The following is a 17,291-nucleotide window of genomic DNA, read 5'->3' as shown; positions in this document are numbered from 1 at the left end:
TATTTCCTGACTAAACCTCTCCCAATGCACCGCCCGTGCCATTGCAGCAGTCTACTGGATAACAGATAGGAAAGGACACCTCGAAGGTCAGCTGGTTGTTACATGTAACTTTAGTTGATTAAATCATGAAGTGGTAGAGCAACAAGGTCACTTAAATGAGCCCCAGCCAAATCCTTTCACTGCAAGCTAAGAAAACCAGAGACCAGAAAATTAACAATGAAGCAATTATTTGGTGGTAGTTCATGACCCAGAACCTCGATCCCTTCCAACCTCCAGTCAACAGCCCCTGCTAGTCTATCATCACTCATTCGGCTCCTCTGGCAAAAGAGGGTTACAAATTCTAGTAAGTACATAAGGTACCACTAGGGACCACAGTGGGAAATATCTGATTGTTTTCAATCCTTATGGGGTGGGAACCATATTAGAACCTGCCCACACTGGCCATAAAATAGGTGAGCTCTAAAAGGCAGACAAGGAAGACAAGACTACACAGATTATGTGCACATATCAAATATATGAAATACATTAAGTTGCCAGATTATTATGATCTCTGAATGCATTGAATGCATAATAATCTGGCCACTCAGTTATATATATATATATATATATATATATATATATATATATATATATATATATATATATATATATGAGGTCCAGTGCATGAATTTGTGCATGGGTGGGATCGGCCAGCCTGGCCAGGGGGAGGGAACATGGGTGGTTGGCCGGCCTGCCTACTGGTCAAACTCTTGATCAAGGGGGCAATTTGATATTAGCCTATTATTATATAGAATATACACTGAGTGGCCAGATTATTATCCGTTCAGAGATCATAATAATCTGGCCACTCAGTATATGTCCACATTAGAGTTCAATTTTAGAGACTGAAGAACCTTAATGCTCATTTCACTTAACTAGCCCAATCTATTGTGTTTGAGAAGAAACATACAGCCCCTGCTGGGTTAAGTGACTGGCTTTTCTGGAAGACACAGCATTAGAACCTACTTTCTCCTTTCTGCGTTCACCACACCCCTCTTACCTGGCTACCAACTGAACTCAGTGTGAATTGCATGAGGAAAGTGTGGCACGTCATGTCTGAGTCAGAAACAAGGGAGGCTATGTCTTTCAGAAAAGGGGAGGGCTTTGTGGGAACAGAAGGACATGTGGAAACATAGACAGACTTGCCTTTCCCTTTTCATGCAAATCTTTAACAAATGGGTATTGGCTGGCAATTATTCTCCTTTTCTTCCTACAAATGGTAGAAAACACCCTTCAGGACAATGAATGGCAGCCATGTTTACAATGTTTTTCTTCTATTGCCGTCCTTAGGGAACTCAGTGTATGTGCCTGCTTCAAGAAAATGCCTATTTTTCAATAATGTGGAGACGATTACTGTCATGGTGTGCTAAGTAATCTCCTTATCGTTGATGCTCTAAACAGCTCCAGGGGTGAATGATTTCTACTACTTGCAAACAGAGGCCTTTTGTTCACTCACCCAACAAATATTTGCTAAGCACCTACTGTGGTCATGTCCCTGGCTGATCCTTACGTCAAATCAATGTGATTCCTGCCCCTGCAGAGCTCAGAAGCCAGGAAAATGAGTGGGTAAACACCAGCCAGCTACAGGGTTTTGTAGGCACGTTGGAACTTTAATAAGCTCCACAGGAGGATGAGGGAGGTGAAGAAAGTGTCTCTGGACCAGTAACGGTAAACTGAGACCTGGAGGGTCAGTGGAGTGAGCCTCTGAGGAGGGACAGGCTAAGTTGTACTACTGACCTGAGTGAGTGACTTCTAATGGGCACCAAATAAGATTGTTTTCAAGTGCACAGTTACAGCCTAAAACAGGGATATGTTCTGCATAGCTGAGAGGCAATTTCATCAATAATAACAGTAATAGTAATGACTAGCATCTACTGAGCACTTACTGTATGTCCTGTTCTCTCTAGTCATTGAATCCTCTCAGCACTTCTTATATTGTCCAGACTCACATTTAAAAAAAAAAATGTTATTATTGATTTTAGAGAGAAATGGAGAGAGAGAGAGAGAGATAGAAACATTAATGATGAGAGAGAATCATTGATCGGCTGTGTCCTGTATGCCCCACACGGGGGATCAAGCCCACAATCTGGGCATATGCCTTGACTGGGAATCAAACTGTCTTGGTTCATAGGTTGATGCTCAACCACTGAGCCACAATGGCCAGGCTACATTTACATTTTAAATGATATCTCAGATATACACGACTGGATAAATCATCTCCCTTAGGTTCATGGCACATATTAATGATTGGACAAAGCATGGCCTGCCTTCATGTAGTGATTTATTTAGTTACTAGAGGCCCAGTGCATGAAATTCATGCATGGGTAGGGTTCTTAGCCTGGCCAGTGATCTGGGCTAATAGTGGCCTTCCTTCTGGCTGCTGGAAGGGGCCTTCCTTCATTCCATGCTGTCCCCTGGTGGTCAGCACACATCATAGCGAGCAATTGGTCTCCCAGTCAAACTCCCGCAGGGACAATTTGCATATTAGGCATATATATATATATATATATATATATATATATATATATATATATATATATAGTTAACACGTTGCAGACCAATAGTTTTATTGCTAGCTTTACCATGTGGCCAGATAGGTTTCTGCTGAATGAGTACAAAAAACGTTTTACACAAATGTTAAAGGCATGCTTTAAAATTAAATACCCATTGCATTTTGAAGTTATTTATTACATGTTTTTACAAGCTAATATATTTTTTAAAGTATGATACTTTGTAAAACACTGTATAATATGAAGCAAGAATTCTCACCATCCATCTGCAATGTGTTAATAAGTATTTAAGAATCTGCCAGCAAGACAAAAGGTTAAGACCTGGACAAAAACCCGTATCGAAACAGGATCCCCATCACCCAAGGTAACCGCCACCTGACATGGTATGTTTATTATACCTTTGCTTTCCTTTCATGGCAGTTTTATTGCACACTTCATTAAAAGTGTAGTTTCATTCAGTTACCTTATCTTTATGAAAAAAGATAACAGGAAATGTAATTTATGATACTATGACATATTCATAGTTACACACTGCTGTAATCCATTAGTTTTGACTCTTGTATAATATCACGGTTTATTCATTTCCTCTCTCAGTGATGGGCATTTGGGTTGCTTCCAGGTTTCTGCTACTGTGTATAGGGCTGCTATGAATATTCATATGCACATGCATACTCAGATGCACACCAAAGTTACATATGGGCAAACTTAGTCTCTCAGCCCAGGCATGGGATAGCCATGTCCCAGGATATGTGAACACCCAGCTTGAGAAGGTAAAGCCTCCCAGAGTCACCCAGGGACATTCTCTCACACAATGAATAAAAAGAGCCTGTGGATCCACATGTGAAATGCCTGGCAGTGTCAGGCTTGATTTTTGCCCCCAGAAAAGGCCAAAATGTTAACTAAATGGGATCTGAATTTGCATTTCCGTGACCACCAGTGGTGTTCAACTTCTCTTTATGTGCATATGGGCATTTACAGTCCTACCAAATGCCTGCCTACTCGCATGTCATTTTGTTCTATTAGGCTTTCAGTGTTGGCCTTCTCACTGATTTTAACATATTTTTTATTCTAATGCTGTCTGTGGTATGTATTGAGAACACTGTCTTGTGTTTTCACTTTTGTTAAGGAATCTTAGCCAAAAAAAGGTCTTATTTTTAATTTAAATTTATCTCTTTTCCAGTCATTGCCTCCTTAGTGTCATACTTAAGACATTCCTCCTTATCCCCCAAATTGTGATATCATCGATGGTGAATTTTAACATTTTGGCCTGGGCATGTAAGTTTTTGATATACTCAGAGTTGAGGTTTTTGTTTGTTTTAAATAAGGCAGGAGGATATAGATCCAGGTCCACCTTTTTCTAACTAGACTTTCTCAGCACCCTTAACTGAATAACGGTCTCTCTTCACTCAACTGAAGAAGCTTGCAAGTCTGTCTTCTACAAAGTTCCACACGGGTCTGCTTCTGATCTGTCTCTTCCATAGCATTGGTCAAGTTAATGATCACTAAACCAAATGCTACAGTTTCATTACAATAGCCTACTTAGCTCTGATAGCTAGAAGGACAGACAACCTCCCCACTCTACTCTTCTTCTTCAGAAGTGTCCTGGCTATCTTTGATCCTTTACTTTTTAAAAATGTTTTTATACTATGCTGCGGTAAAAAAGGAGTTCTTACCATGTGCAATAGTATGGATGGAACTGGAGAGCATTATGCTAAGTGAAATAAGACAGTCAGAGAAAGATAAATATCAGATGATCTCACTCATTTATGGAATATAATGAATAACATAAACTGATGAACAAAAACAGATCCAGAGAAAAGAAAAGCATCGATCAGACCATCAAAACTCAGAAGGAAGGTAACGGAGGGTGAGGATAAGGAGGAGAGATCAACCAAAGGACTTGTATGCATGTGTATAAGCCTAACAAATGGATACAGACAACAAAGGGGTGAGGGCATGAGTGGGAGGGATAGGGGGAATAGTGGGGGAATAAGGACACATATGTAACACTTTAATCAATAAATAAATAAAAAAATTACAATGTTTTTATTGATTTCAGAGACAGGAAGGGAGAGGAGAGAGGACAAAAACATCAATAATAAGAGAAAATCACTGATTGGCTGCAAGTGAGCCCAAAACCCAGGAATGTGTCCTGACCAGGAACTGAACCATGACCTCCTGGCTCAACCACTGAGCAACACCAGCCCAGCTGATCCTTTACTCTTACATAAATCTTACAACCATTTATAGAGGAGAAATTAGTCCAGATATGACTGACTGGTCCACATGTGACTGCTTCTGGACTCACAAGCTAAACTGTGGCCAGGATGGAGGTTACTTCCTGTTACACCCTTGGAGACTGTGGGATCCTTCCTGGATGCTCTTCTTCTCACATAAACCAATACTTCTCCTAAGTGTCCCACAGCTTGCTGGTGCCTGGAATAGGCCATTGTCGTGGCAGGGTCATGTTCCTATACCTGGGACTGGTCACACACCAATACCCTGCCCCTCCTGCCCTGTTCTATATAATTCTTTGGCTACCTATATAACAATTTATTTAAAATTAAGAGTTGAATACTTTTTAATTCTTCATATTTATCACACCAAAGAGGCATCCTGTTTTATTTTACAGTTAAATCATTTTCTAACTCCTATTGTTTTTATCAACAAATAAAATAATTTTAAATATATATTTTTATAGGTTTCAGAGAAGAGAGATAGAGATGCAGAGAGAGAAAGAGAGACAGAGAGAGAGAGAGAGAAATCAATGATGAGAATCATTGATCAGCTGCCTCCTGCACGCCCCCTACTGGGAATCGAGCCCACAACATGGGCATGTGCCCTTAACTGGAATTATATCCAAGACCCTTCAGTCCACAGGTTGATGCTCTATCCATTGAGCCAAACCAGCTAGGGCCAAATAAAATAATTTAAAAAATCCTACTGTCAGAAAACGTTGATTTCAGTCAAAGTCAGGATTTGGTAAAATTTTTAAATGAAATGCTCAGCATTATAACAGATGCAACAAGTAGCACTGAATTCCTAAAGCTACAGAGACAAGACCCTTCAGTCCTTTAATCCTTAGGAAATGACAAGAGAAAACCTAAAGCATGCTGGCAACTGTTTAAGGGACAGACATTCCGTTCCGCTTACATTAGCTAAAGAAAAAAGAAAACTTTAAGGGGACCTTTTCCCTATTATAGTTCATGAGACATATGAAATCACTGTCCAATAGCAGCACTTCTTTTCCCTTTCCGTTTTTTTGCTCAGACTTACCGCTTGGCAAACACTGGCATTTCTGGTCTGGGTGATGCCTCCCACAAAGACCACACAGGTCAGGAAAATATGCAAACACAAGTTCACAAGCATGTGCCAGCCCTTGAGACTGATCCTGATCAAACTGTTAAAAGAAAAAGGAAAATATTAATATTCAGGCTAGTACCTTTGGATCAGGACACTACAATACCTGCCTTCAAAACTTCAAGCTTAAAATACCACATTTTGTATGCTATCAGGCAGACAAACACACACACACACACTCTTTGAGAACTCATTTAACTCAACACTGTTTCTTAACAGTTAGCTTTACCCACTAAAAAAGAGAAGTCATAAGTGAAACTACTGCCCCCGCTAGGGGCTAAAGAAATTCTCCATAACGAGAAACATGTGGGCTTTTGTTACTGCCGATGTCCGTGGCAGGTGAATGACTTGTTTGCTTCCTAGCGGTTTCTGCAAGGTGCCGATCTCCGCTTCCCTAACCTGCCCCTACCCAGTGCTTTTCTTCTTGGCCTTTCCTAATAAATGCTGAAGTATTTCTTTCCTTTTTTTTATTTTAATATCAAAACCGCCTTTTGTTTCTTAACTAAATGTCAAGAAATGCCATGCAGGTCCGGCTTGAATAGGAAAATACATTCTATCAAAACCTCTTCGGGGCTGCTGCTTAGCAAATCCCTTCAGCGCGCTGTTTCCTACCATCAGAGTTTCTGTAGGTCTGCCCCCGGTGAACAAAAACCACACCTCGTTCTTAAAAATGCCATCTATAAAATAAAGAATATCGGAACAGAGAAGAAGTCATAAGCCAGAAATAAACCCCTATTCAGGCTCTGGAAGACCAACTCCAGGTAACAAGCTGCACCTGACCTCACTCCTGGTGGTTGCCGGCCCCACCTCCCAGCCTCCTTCCCACGTTTCTCTCCCAGACACAACTGACTGGAGGCTGTAAAAGCTACACTGGCCATAACCAGTTTGGCTCAGTGGATAGAGTGTCGGCCTGTGGACTGAAAGGTCCCAGAATCGATTTCAGTCAGGGGCATGTACCTTGGTTGTGTGCACATCCCCCGTAGGAGGTGTGCAGGAGGCGGCTGATTGATGTTTCTCTTCCATTGATGTTCCTGACTCTCTATCCCTCTCCCTTCCTCTCTGTAAAAAATCAATAAAATATATTAAAAAACAAATAAATAAAAATAAAAGCTACGCAGACCATCTCATGTAGTATTAATTATGTCAAAAACTACATGAAATGAACACAGCTTGCATGTGTTCTAAAATAATTGTTCTTATTCTGGAAAGATGGCAAAACACACACACACACACAAACTATATACATTGTACAACCATTTGTGGAGGAGAAATTGGATCAGATGTGACTGGCTGTTCCAGATGTGACTGGGTTATCCTAGTGTAATGTAAAATAAACTCCTTTCCATCAACGTCCTGCGCGCCAGGCTTTATGCCTCACCTGTGATGGTACATGTAGCTGACGATGACCGCCAAGAGGCACAGGAGGAGAATGACGGCAGTGGTGTAGATCACGGGGTGCAGGAGGCTGGCGGCCTGGGTGTAGAGCTCAGATCCCGTCAGGTCCTGGGGGGAGAGAAAGCATCGCTGTAGCTGAGCTCTTCCGGACACATGCCTTCTGAGATTTTCTTCTGTGAGAACACACTGAATACAAAACTCCAGTCCCTGCAGTGGCCTCTAGGCTCCTTCAGGGCACTGGCTGCTTCACCTTCCGCTCGGACCTGCTCAACACACGTCACCACCTTCTTGCTGGCTATCTAAGCTGGGGGCAGTTACAAGTGGAGACACCACCGATGTCTGGCAGACTTGGGGTAAGGGCAAGAGGAGGGTGCGAACCTGCCTTCCACAGCCCCTGGCTGAAAGGAACAACACAGGTAGCTGGATATTATTGGATAAGGCAGTGGTTCTCAACCTTCCCAATGCTGCGACCCTTTAATACAGTTCCTCATGTTGTGGTTACTTCATAACTGTAGTTTTGCTACTGTTATGAATCATAATGTAAATATCTGTGCTTTCCAATGGTGTTAGGCGACCCTGCTAGCGGTTCTCAAGCTCTGGGCCCCAACCCACAGATTGAGAACCACTGCTGTAGAGCCTAAGACCATTGGAAAACACAGATATTTACATTACAACTATGAAGTAGCAAGGAAAATAATGCTATGGCTGGGGGCCAGCACAACATGAGGAACTGTATTAAAGGGTTGTGGCATTACAAAGGTTGAGTACCACTGTGATAAGGCATTGGACAAAGCACCAATCGAGTTCCCAAAATATATTACAGATTGTAATATTTACATTGAAAAGAAATGTGTTTGTCAAAAGCCAAATGAATGTGATCTAGTACACAAAAGGAACGATTCTGAAATCAGTGACTCCTGATTCAAAGTTACCCATGGAGAAAAACACGAGGACGATGTCACTGGTCACCGAGGGCACGGCTCCCACAGGCTATTCCTGGGGCCACAGCACCCCAACCTGCCCCCATGCAAGAGAAGCCCTGCGAGACACAGACTGGGGGAGGTACAAAGGGCCAGGCAGTGAGTGTAGGGGCTTTGCATGTCATGAAGCAAATCAAGACCATTGTGTGGGCACTTAAAGCTACTAACCCCATTTAACAATTTTCAAATCACTCTTAGCTTTCCAGCAGTTATTAGGTGTACTGGTTAATAATGCGGATTTTTTTCAATAGATGGAGTTATGCATAGTTTGATATATGTGCGGTTTGATATGTATGCTATTTTGTTGTATGGACACCAAGCTTCAAAACTTCATGTGTCAAATTTGCTGAAGGTTTTAACATCATAAATATTTTTATGCTTAAAAATGTTGAATATCGTGTCAAAAAAAGAGCATTTGTGGGAAGTTTTAATTCATTATGTTATCTTGAAGAAAAAGTTATAGTATACTTTAGGAAGGTAATGGTGAACATGCTCCATCTCAAGATACTTGTGAATGCTGGTTTAAACACTTTAAAACTGATGATTTCTATGTGAAAGACAAAAAACGTCCAGGTCAACTGAAAAAGTTTGAAAACCAACAATTACAAAAGCGTTATTGGATGAGATGCGTGTCAAACTCAAAAACAACTTGCAGAAAGAATAAACGTTGCTCAGCAAACAATTTCTAATCATTTACAAATCATGGAAAATATTTTAAAGGAAGGAAAATGGGTGCCACAGCAACTGAACGGAACACACATGGAAAACTGAAAAGTCATCAGTAAAATGTTGCTTCAACGGGCATCAAAGTCTTTTTTGCATCAAATTGTGACTGGCGATACAATGTGGGTTTATTTTGAAAATTCCAAACATATAAAATCATGAGTTGATCCAGGTCAATCATCAATATTGACTGCAAGGCCAAATTGCTTTGGAAAGAAGACAATGCTCTGTGTTTGGTGGGTCAGGAAGGTGTGGTATATTATGAGGTTCCAAAACCAGGTGAAATTGTAAATACTGATCACTACCAACAACAAATCAATTTGAACCACACTTTGATGGTGAAACAACCAGAATAAGCCAGAAGACTCGGCAATTAATTTTGCTTCATGATGATGTACCATCACATACTGCAAAACCAGTTAAAGATAAGGTAAAAGATCTTGCCTGGGAAGTATTAACCCACCTGCTGCATTCACCAGACCTTGCTCCTTCAGATTACCACTTGTTCTGATCAACGGTATGTGCGCTTTCTGAGTAGCACTTCAAAATGTACGAAGAAGTGGAAAATTGGGTTTCTGAATGGTTTGCTTCAAAATAAGAAAAGTTCTATTGGGACGGTATCCACAAATTACCTGAAAGATGGGGAAAATGTGCAGCTAGCGATGGACACTACTTTGAATAAAGAAAGCACGTTTGATGTTTCTCTTGAAATTACCGTGTTTTCTTTGATTACAAAATCCGAATTATTAACTGGTACACCTAGTGAAACCAACAGTGATGTGATGTGGTTACCACAGTAAATTTAGTATACATCCATTATCTCACAGGGATTAAAAAAAAAGAAAACTGAATTGGTGGGTCAAATGCTTGCCAGGTTTACTGGCCCCTGGTATAGAGAGAACACACAAAATAAGAAAAGCTTACCTTGATGGCACAAAATTCCAGAGACTAAATAACTACTTAAGACAGTTGCGATTAGGATAAGAAAAATGTTAAGATCTCAAACAAGAGAAGTAGAAATCTGAATCAAAATCATTTTTAATTATACCAGTAAATAAATACAGACAATGATACTAAAAGCAAAGCATTTCTAAATACACTGTCCAAAAACGGCCACTAGGAGACACTCGTGAGAAGGAAAAGTGAGACCTTCATTCTCACTTGCAACATAGAGATGAGACAGGATGTCTTCTCTGCCTCCAGTGCTTACAGGACACAGTCTCTCACCAAAGTGGTACTTGAGTCACTCTTCTTTAGGGTACAAAGTCCAAGAAAAAAACTGAGCTCAGAGTGAAAAGTAAAGTTGTCTGCAGACATTAAGCAGTATTAGAACACCGAAAGTATGTTAAAAATCACAAAGATTATTATTAAGGACACAACTCAATGAAAGAAGTGTTCTTCAAAATTTTTGTTTCCCTGACAGACAAATATTCCTTTTATTTTCAAGTTACTACTAGCCGGAGAATTACTATATAAATTCACTGGCGGTTTTAAAGAGCTCATTAGCACTGTATCAATAATAAGGATAAGTATATATCAGTAGTCCTCTAGTTTCACCAAGATCTGAAAAATGGGAGAAAGTAGAGCACAACCTGTTTTACATACATTTATAGTTATGTGCTCCTTTAAGTACATAATATAGTTTTTTTTTTTTTTTTTTTTTTTTTTTTTTTTTTTTTTTTTTTTTTTGTAGCTCACATCTCTTCTTTTTTTTTTTGGTATTTATTTATTTATTTATTTATTTATTACATATTTTATTGATTTTTCCCCCCTCCCTCCCTCCCACACATCCCCTCCCTCCCCAGAGTTCCATGTCCATTGGTTGTACTTATATGCATGTATACAAGTCCTTCAGTTGATCTATTATCTCCCCCAGATCCACAACTTGTTTGAATATAAAGAATTATTTTTAAAAGTTTACCAATACATTAAAATTTAAAAATAGATCTGCAATCAGAAATGTAAAAAAAAGACTATGACTTCTGTGTTGCTTTTTATATTTCCTCTAAGAAACAAGGCATAATTTAAAGATTTTGCTTCCCTTACATCACACCATACATAGTCCCTTCCAGTCAAACCTTGGACCTAAATGTGAAAGATAAAACACATTAAATCTTCTTAAAGAAAACAAAGGAGAATATCATTATGATCCTGATGTGGACAAAGAATTTTTAAATAGAACATAAAAAGCTATTAAAAAATTTCAGAAAAAAAATTAAGAAACCTCATCAAAAAAAAAAAATTGAAAGAGTAAAGGCATATCCATAGGCTTAATTGACATACAGCCCTATATACATTTAAGATGTACCACCTTACGAATTGATTTGTTGAGATCTTAACAGCCACCTCACTCATATATGTTGAGATCTTAACAGCCAATGCTAGGAGGTGGGTCCTTTGGGAGGTGATTAGGTCATGAGAGGGAACCCTCACAAATTCTAAAACTTCTTTTCACAGGGGAAAAAACAATTTCTTCTTTTTTGATTTTGTTAATCCTCATTTGAGGATATATTTCCATTGATTTTTAGAGAGAGTGGAAGAGAGAGAGAAAGACAGGGAGAAACATCCATGTGAGAAAAACACATCAATTGGTTGCCTCATGCATGAGCCCCAACCAGGGCCAGGGAAGAGCCTGCAAACAAGGCATGTGTTCTTGGCTGGAATGGAACCTGGGACCCTTTGGGCCACAGCTTGACGCGCTAGCCACTGAGTCAAACAGGCCAGAGCAAGTTTTCTTTTTTTTTAATCCATGTGAGATAATGGATGTATACTAAATTTACTGTGGTAATCACATCACAGCACATGCAAATCAATTCGTAAGGTGTTACATCTTAAATGTATATACGGCTGTATATACATTTAAGATGTATATACAGCCCTTATATACAAAAACAAAAAAGTCAAAGATAATTTTTAAAAAGTGCAAGATCTGGGCAATACCATCACAAAACAGGGTTCTGAAACTGGCAATAAGAAAATGAAGAGGTGCCCAGCATCATTAGTCACCAGAGGAAGGCAAAGGAAAACCACAATCATATATCATAATCCCACCACCAAGACTAAAATTAAAGAATTAGAATCCCAAAACACTGGCAAGGATGTGAGGCTACTCAAACTCTCATTACGGGTGCGACCGTAAACCAATGCAACCACTTTGGTCAACTGTATGGAATTATCTACTAAAGCTAAAGATAGGGATAGCCTCAATCCAACTATTTCATTCCATCCAAAAACATGTGCATGAATAATCATAGCAGTGTTTTCTTGGTAGCCAGAACCTAGCAACCAAATGTCCATCAACAGCAGAAGGCACAAGTCTGGGTATTTTCATACAATGGATTACTATGTAGGAATGCTGCTACATGCAAAAACAAGGATTCATTTCAGAGATATAACTAATAAGACAAGAGACAACACAAAAGTATGTACTATAGGATGCTAATTATATAAGGCAAAACTTTTCTATCAGGATAGTCATCAGAAGGTTGCCTATCTCTTGAGATGGTGAATGAAATTAAGCAGAAAGAAACACATAGTAGCTACCAAGTGCTCAAGTAAGAATCTTGATTTTGATGATAATTAAATGTGTGTTTTCAATGTATTGTACAAATATCAGCAAGCCATACATTTCAGTGGTGTGTACTTTTTGCACAGTATCTCAATTTAAAGCATTGGTCCCCTTTTGATTGCCAATTCTACTTGAGAGCCTATCCTCCAGATTTTCTATTAAATGTGCAAAATAATACTGTATAAGCAAATTACTGGAACCCCAAAAAATAGAGGAATATGTAAATAAATTACGGTAGGGACATAAAATAATATTCAAGGGTGAAAAAAGGATGAGGAAGCTCTTTTATGATATGAGAAGATTTTAGAAAGATTTAGGAAAGTGATTAAGAACACAAGCTTTTAGCCCGACCAGCATGGCACAGTGGTTGAGCGTCATCTTATGAACCAAGGTCATGGGTAGATTCCCAATCAGGGCACATGCATGGGTTGTGAGCTCAATCCTGAGCGTGGGGCGTGCAGGAGGCAGCCGATCAATGATTCTTTCTCATCATTGATGTTTGCATCTCTTTTTCCCTCTCTCTTCCTCTCTGAAATCAATAAAAATGTTTTGTTTTTTTTTAAATACAAATTTCTGAAGTCTGAATTAAAATTTCAATTCCAACACTAACTAAATTTGTAAACTGGGGCATGGCACTTAAGCTCTCTACACCCCGGCTCTTCCATCGGCAGACTGGGGGCTTTGATAACCGTATTATACTTCATGAGGTTCTTATCATGACCAAATAAATGAATGTATATATAAAGACTTCAAAAGGGTGCCTAGTACATAAGTGCTTAATGTGAATTAGCCACTGCCATCACCACCATCTCTGTCATTATTACCACCATCACGTCATTAGATGTCATCATCATAAAATTTTTTTCTGCCCTAGCTGGTGTGGCTCAGTGGATAGTATTGGACTCAAGGGTCCCAGGTTTGACCCCAGTCAAGGGCGTGTACCTGAATTGCAGGCACATCCCCAAGAGGGGGTGTGAAGAAGGCAGTTGATCAATGTTTCTCTCTCATCAATGTGTCTAACTCTCTATCCCTCTCTCTTCTTCTCTGTAAAAAAAAAATCAATAAAATATATATTTTAAAAAAATAAAAAAATAAAATATTTTTCCATGGAAACCATTATCATCATAAAATGTGGTTTCATGGAAAAAAAAGGCAGCACAGTTTAGAACAATGTTTGTAGCATGGAAGTTTTCTGTAAAAATGGAAGAAAATACATTCATTTTTGTTTCAATATGCCTGAACATATATTCAATAATTGGTGGTTACATATTTGGTGGAGAATGTGATGGGAGAGAGGGGTGGGAATCAAGGTGTCATTGTACATTAATGTGCAGAAATAAGTATAACTTTTGATCCATGTGCATGCAGTACCTGTTTAAAAATGACATAAACAGTTCTTATGTTCAATTACAGAGCAAATGAAACCAAACTTTGCTTTTATTCAGCAAGGTTTATAAAAACAACATTTAAAAGCAACGCTAGAGTTGTAAGAACAAATGAGTGCTCTATAGTTTCACATATTTCTAGGTGAAGGCAATAACAAAGATGATTCAAGGTACAGAGATTTTATCTTTGCTACTCCTACCAATTAAAGTATTAAGCTCTACATAAATGGTTTGACTCTAACCATTACCTTCTTGATATTTAAGTTTTTTTGTTTGTCTGTTTGTTTCTTACTGGCCCAGCTCCTAGAATTCTTCCTGACCCAACTGCTTTCTCTGATCATCTAATTCAAACAGAACCAATTTCTGTTTAACTTTTTCTCTGGCTCTCACAGAGACCTTATGATATAATGGATTATGGCAGGATGTCTAGTGAACCAAACTACAGTATCTATTTGAGATTTAAAAACACATATATTTTTTTTGCCTCATTTTTTAGTACAATTTAAAATCAGATTGGGAGGAGATTTTTGGGCTACCTAAAAAAACAGAAATTTAGACTTGGTATAGAAAACAATACATGAAGATATTTTTCAAGAAAAATAGGATTTTATCTATTATTCAAATTAGTGTCAGGTAAGGAAAAAAATATGTTAAATTCTGATTTTGTTTTTTTAATATTCACCTGAGGATATGTTTATTGATTATTTAGAGAGAGAAAGGGGGAGAGGGAGAGGGAGAAAGAAAAAAAAAGAGAGAAACATCGGTGTGAGAGAGAAACATCAATCGGTTGCGCCCTCCATATGTGCCCTGACCAGGGATCAAATTTACACCTAGGTATGTGCCTAGATTGGGAATTGAACTTGCAATCTTTTGTTGTAGGGGAAGATGCTTCAACTAACTAAGCCACCTGGCAAGGACCAACTTCCAATTTTTAAAAGGAATTTCTTCTATTTTAGACATTATTATTTGAGAGTATGTATAATTTCATTTAATAGCCTTTAATGTTTAATTAGCAACTCTAAAAATCCCACATACTAATTTTATCATGTATGTTTGTCAACATTTTAGATACATTTCAAGTTGCAGCCTCTAGGTGGCACAATTATATCTAAGAAAAGCAAAAGAATGCGTATTCTTTGAAAGTAGAACAAAGTCTTAGCACTATATTTTAGCTTTAAAGAATTGTGCATAGCATTTTTTAAAAGATTAAAGTATGAGAGATAAAAGAATAGCTTATTCCTTCTAGAAAGGGATTATACTAATTTAAATAGTTTAGAAGAACAGCTAGGAAGTTCAAAAAAAATAGATGCTTAAAACGAGTATTAGATTAAATAAAAATAAAAGTTTCACATGGTACTGTAGCATGTCATTACCAGTGAAGCTTATAAAATGCCTTTTGTGTGTGTGTGTTTTGTGCCTCATTTATTTTCCCCAACATTTTCTACTTAACTATTATATAAATTTCAGACAACGTTGTATCTCTATTGTTTCTCCTCCAGTGCTTCATAGTTTCTGGTTATTTTCTAATCAGAACCTGAATGAGAAAATACTTTCAAACTGAAAGGGAAAATGCTTCATCCTTTAATCAATGGTTCATACTTTAATTTGAAAGATTACTACGAGTGAATACATTGTGAACTTACAGAAACCAAACTCACAAGCACAGAAATGAAACATCCTCTCTTTGTGAGGAGACTCCTAAACTATCAGCACGAACTTTACACCCAAAAGGATAAACGACTTATATAAACACAGCTGAGTCTAAACAGGACAGAAGACCCTGCCTCTGTCTGCTGGGATGCATAACACTGGGTAATTGATGTCAGTGGAAAAGGCAAACCTTACACACTCGCCAAACAATCTATTTGCTCTTCCTGTATGACAGGTGTGCGAGGTAGCACATACTAATGTGAGGGGTCAGAGACAAACAAAACAAGAGTTGAGGAACATCTATGCTACCTGAAGCTTGCTTTAAGATCATTTCTATTGGTAAAGGCTCTTTAATTTTTTTTTTCAAGAAAAGAATAAATCACACGCAGCAAAAAGCATCCTATTTCGAGGCTAGTTAAGGTTTTCATAAAATATTGTCTAGATATCGGATTCAGAGCTGGAGACAGAAATAAAACGTGGGCGACCTCACTTGCAGGCTAGCCTCAGGCCGTTCCTGAGAAATGCCTTTCAGGTTCATTAGCCATTCCTTCTACTGCATTCTATCGATGCTGCAGGATGTTAGTATCTTATAATAAGTGCAATATAAAATAAGAATTAGCATGATTAATTCAATACTCGCTAGCTCGGGGATCAGATTCACATAAAGAATGTGTTCATGAAAAGACCTGTCCGTATACATTAATAACTCCTCACTTTTCTGAAGATGAATAATGATAAATAACAGAAAACATTGGCTTGAGTAGCATTAAAATGGAAGACATGATTTGTGTCAATACCGTTGCTTAAGGAGACAAAACTAAAATGATTACTATTCCCCTAAATCCAAAAGGAGACCAAAGGGGGGAGGGGGAATCTCTCACTACTCACTGATTATCTGTGGGCAAACGAGTCACTTACTGTGTTGAGAGTTATACTGTATAGACAGACCCCAAGATGTCTCCAGACCTTAAGGTCAAAGTCTACCTAGGTGAACTGATTCCCTTACAGAGTTTATTGAAAATTCCTCTATCAAATCCCATCCAATACCTTGCACTTGGTAGGAACTTGGTTTGCTTTTAAAATCAGAATTTCGCCAAACATCACCTGTTATGTAAAGGGAGCAATTTATGTAAAAAGTTTTCTGTGTGGCAGCTGATCGATGTTTCTCTCTCATCCATGTTTCTAGCTCTCTATCTCTCTCATTTCCTCTCTGTAAAAAAAATCAGTAATATATATCTATATTTAAAAAGTTTTCTGTGTGTTTGTTTTTTGAATCTTCACTTGAGCTTAACTCTGCATCAGGCAAACACAAGGAGACGGGGCGTTTACACGTAAAGCGAGCATCTGCCATACCATCAGCACGGCGTAGTTGCTCAGGGAGAAGCACTGGATGGTGGTGATGTTCTCATCCGAGTAGAGGATGTGGCAGCCATCGGACTTCCAGCCGCCCTGTCCATTCAGCAGGTCGAAATCCCACTGCGCGGCCACGGCATCGGCCCCGTGCGCGATGCGCCGCAGGGTCACGTTCACGGGGACGCGGTGGCCGCCCACGGGCGCGCCGTCTGGAGGGAAGGAGAGGACAGGCATCTCTGAGACCAACTTCGCCAACAATGAAATGCCAGCCTGTGCAGAAAGGGGGACTGTGCAGTCTCTCTCTGCGCTGGTGGCTCATTGAGACGAG

The 17,291-nt window shown here is 39.0% G+C and overlaps 1 protein-coding gene across 3 annotated transcripts in view; it reads right to left on the bottom strand.

Moving 5' to 3' along the window:
- ADGRA3 (adhesion G protein-coupled receptor A3) overlaps window positions 1-17,291 on the bottom strand; it is a 109,011-nt gene that overhangs the window by 10,098 nt on the left and 81,622 nt on the right. For all 3 annotated transcript variants that reach the window (XM_036419524.2, XM_045573675.1, XM_036419532.2), the window contains 3 exons: window positions 16,964-17,172; window positions 7,288-7,412; window positions 5,826-5,949 (listed from right to left, as the gene is read on the bottom strand). In XM_036419524.2, the coding sequence (XP_036275417.2) occupies window positions 5,826-5,949; window positions 7,288-7,412; window positions 16,964-17,172 (458 nt within the window). The remainder of the gene's footprint in view (window positions 1-5,825; window positions 5,950-7,287; window positions 7,413-16,963; window positions 17,173-17,291) is intronic.

The sequence above is a fragment of the Pipistrellus kuhlii genome, unplaced genomic scaffold (genome assembly GCF_014108245.1).
Source record: "Pipistrellus kuhlii isolate mPipKuh1 unplaced genomic scaffold, mPipKuh1.p scaffold_m20_p_1, whole genome shotgun sequence".
In the NCBI taxonomy this organism is placed as follows: Eukaryota; Metazoa; Chordata; class Mammalia; order Chiroptera; family Vespertilionidae; genus Pipistrellus; species Pipistrellus kuhlii.
This window is presented reverse-complemented; position numbering and strand designations above follow the sequence as displayed.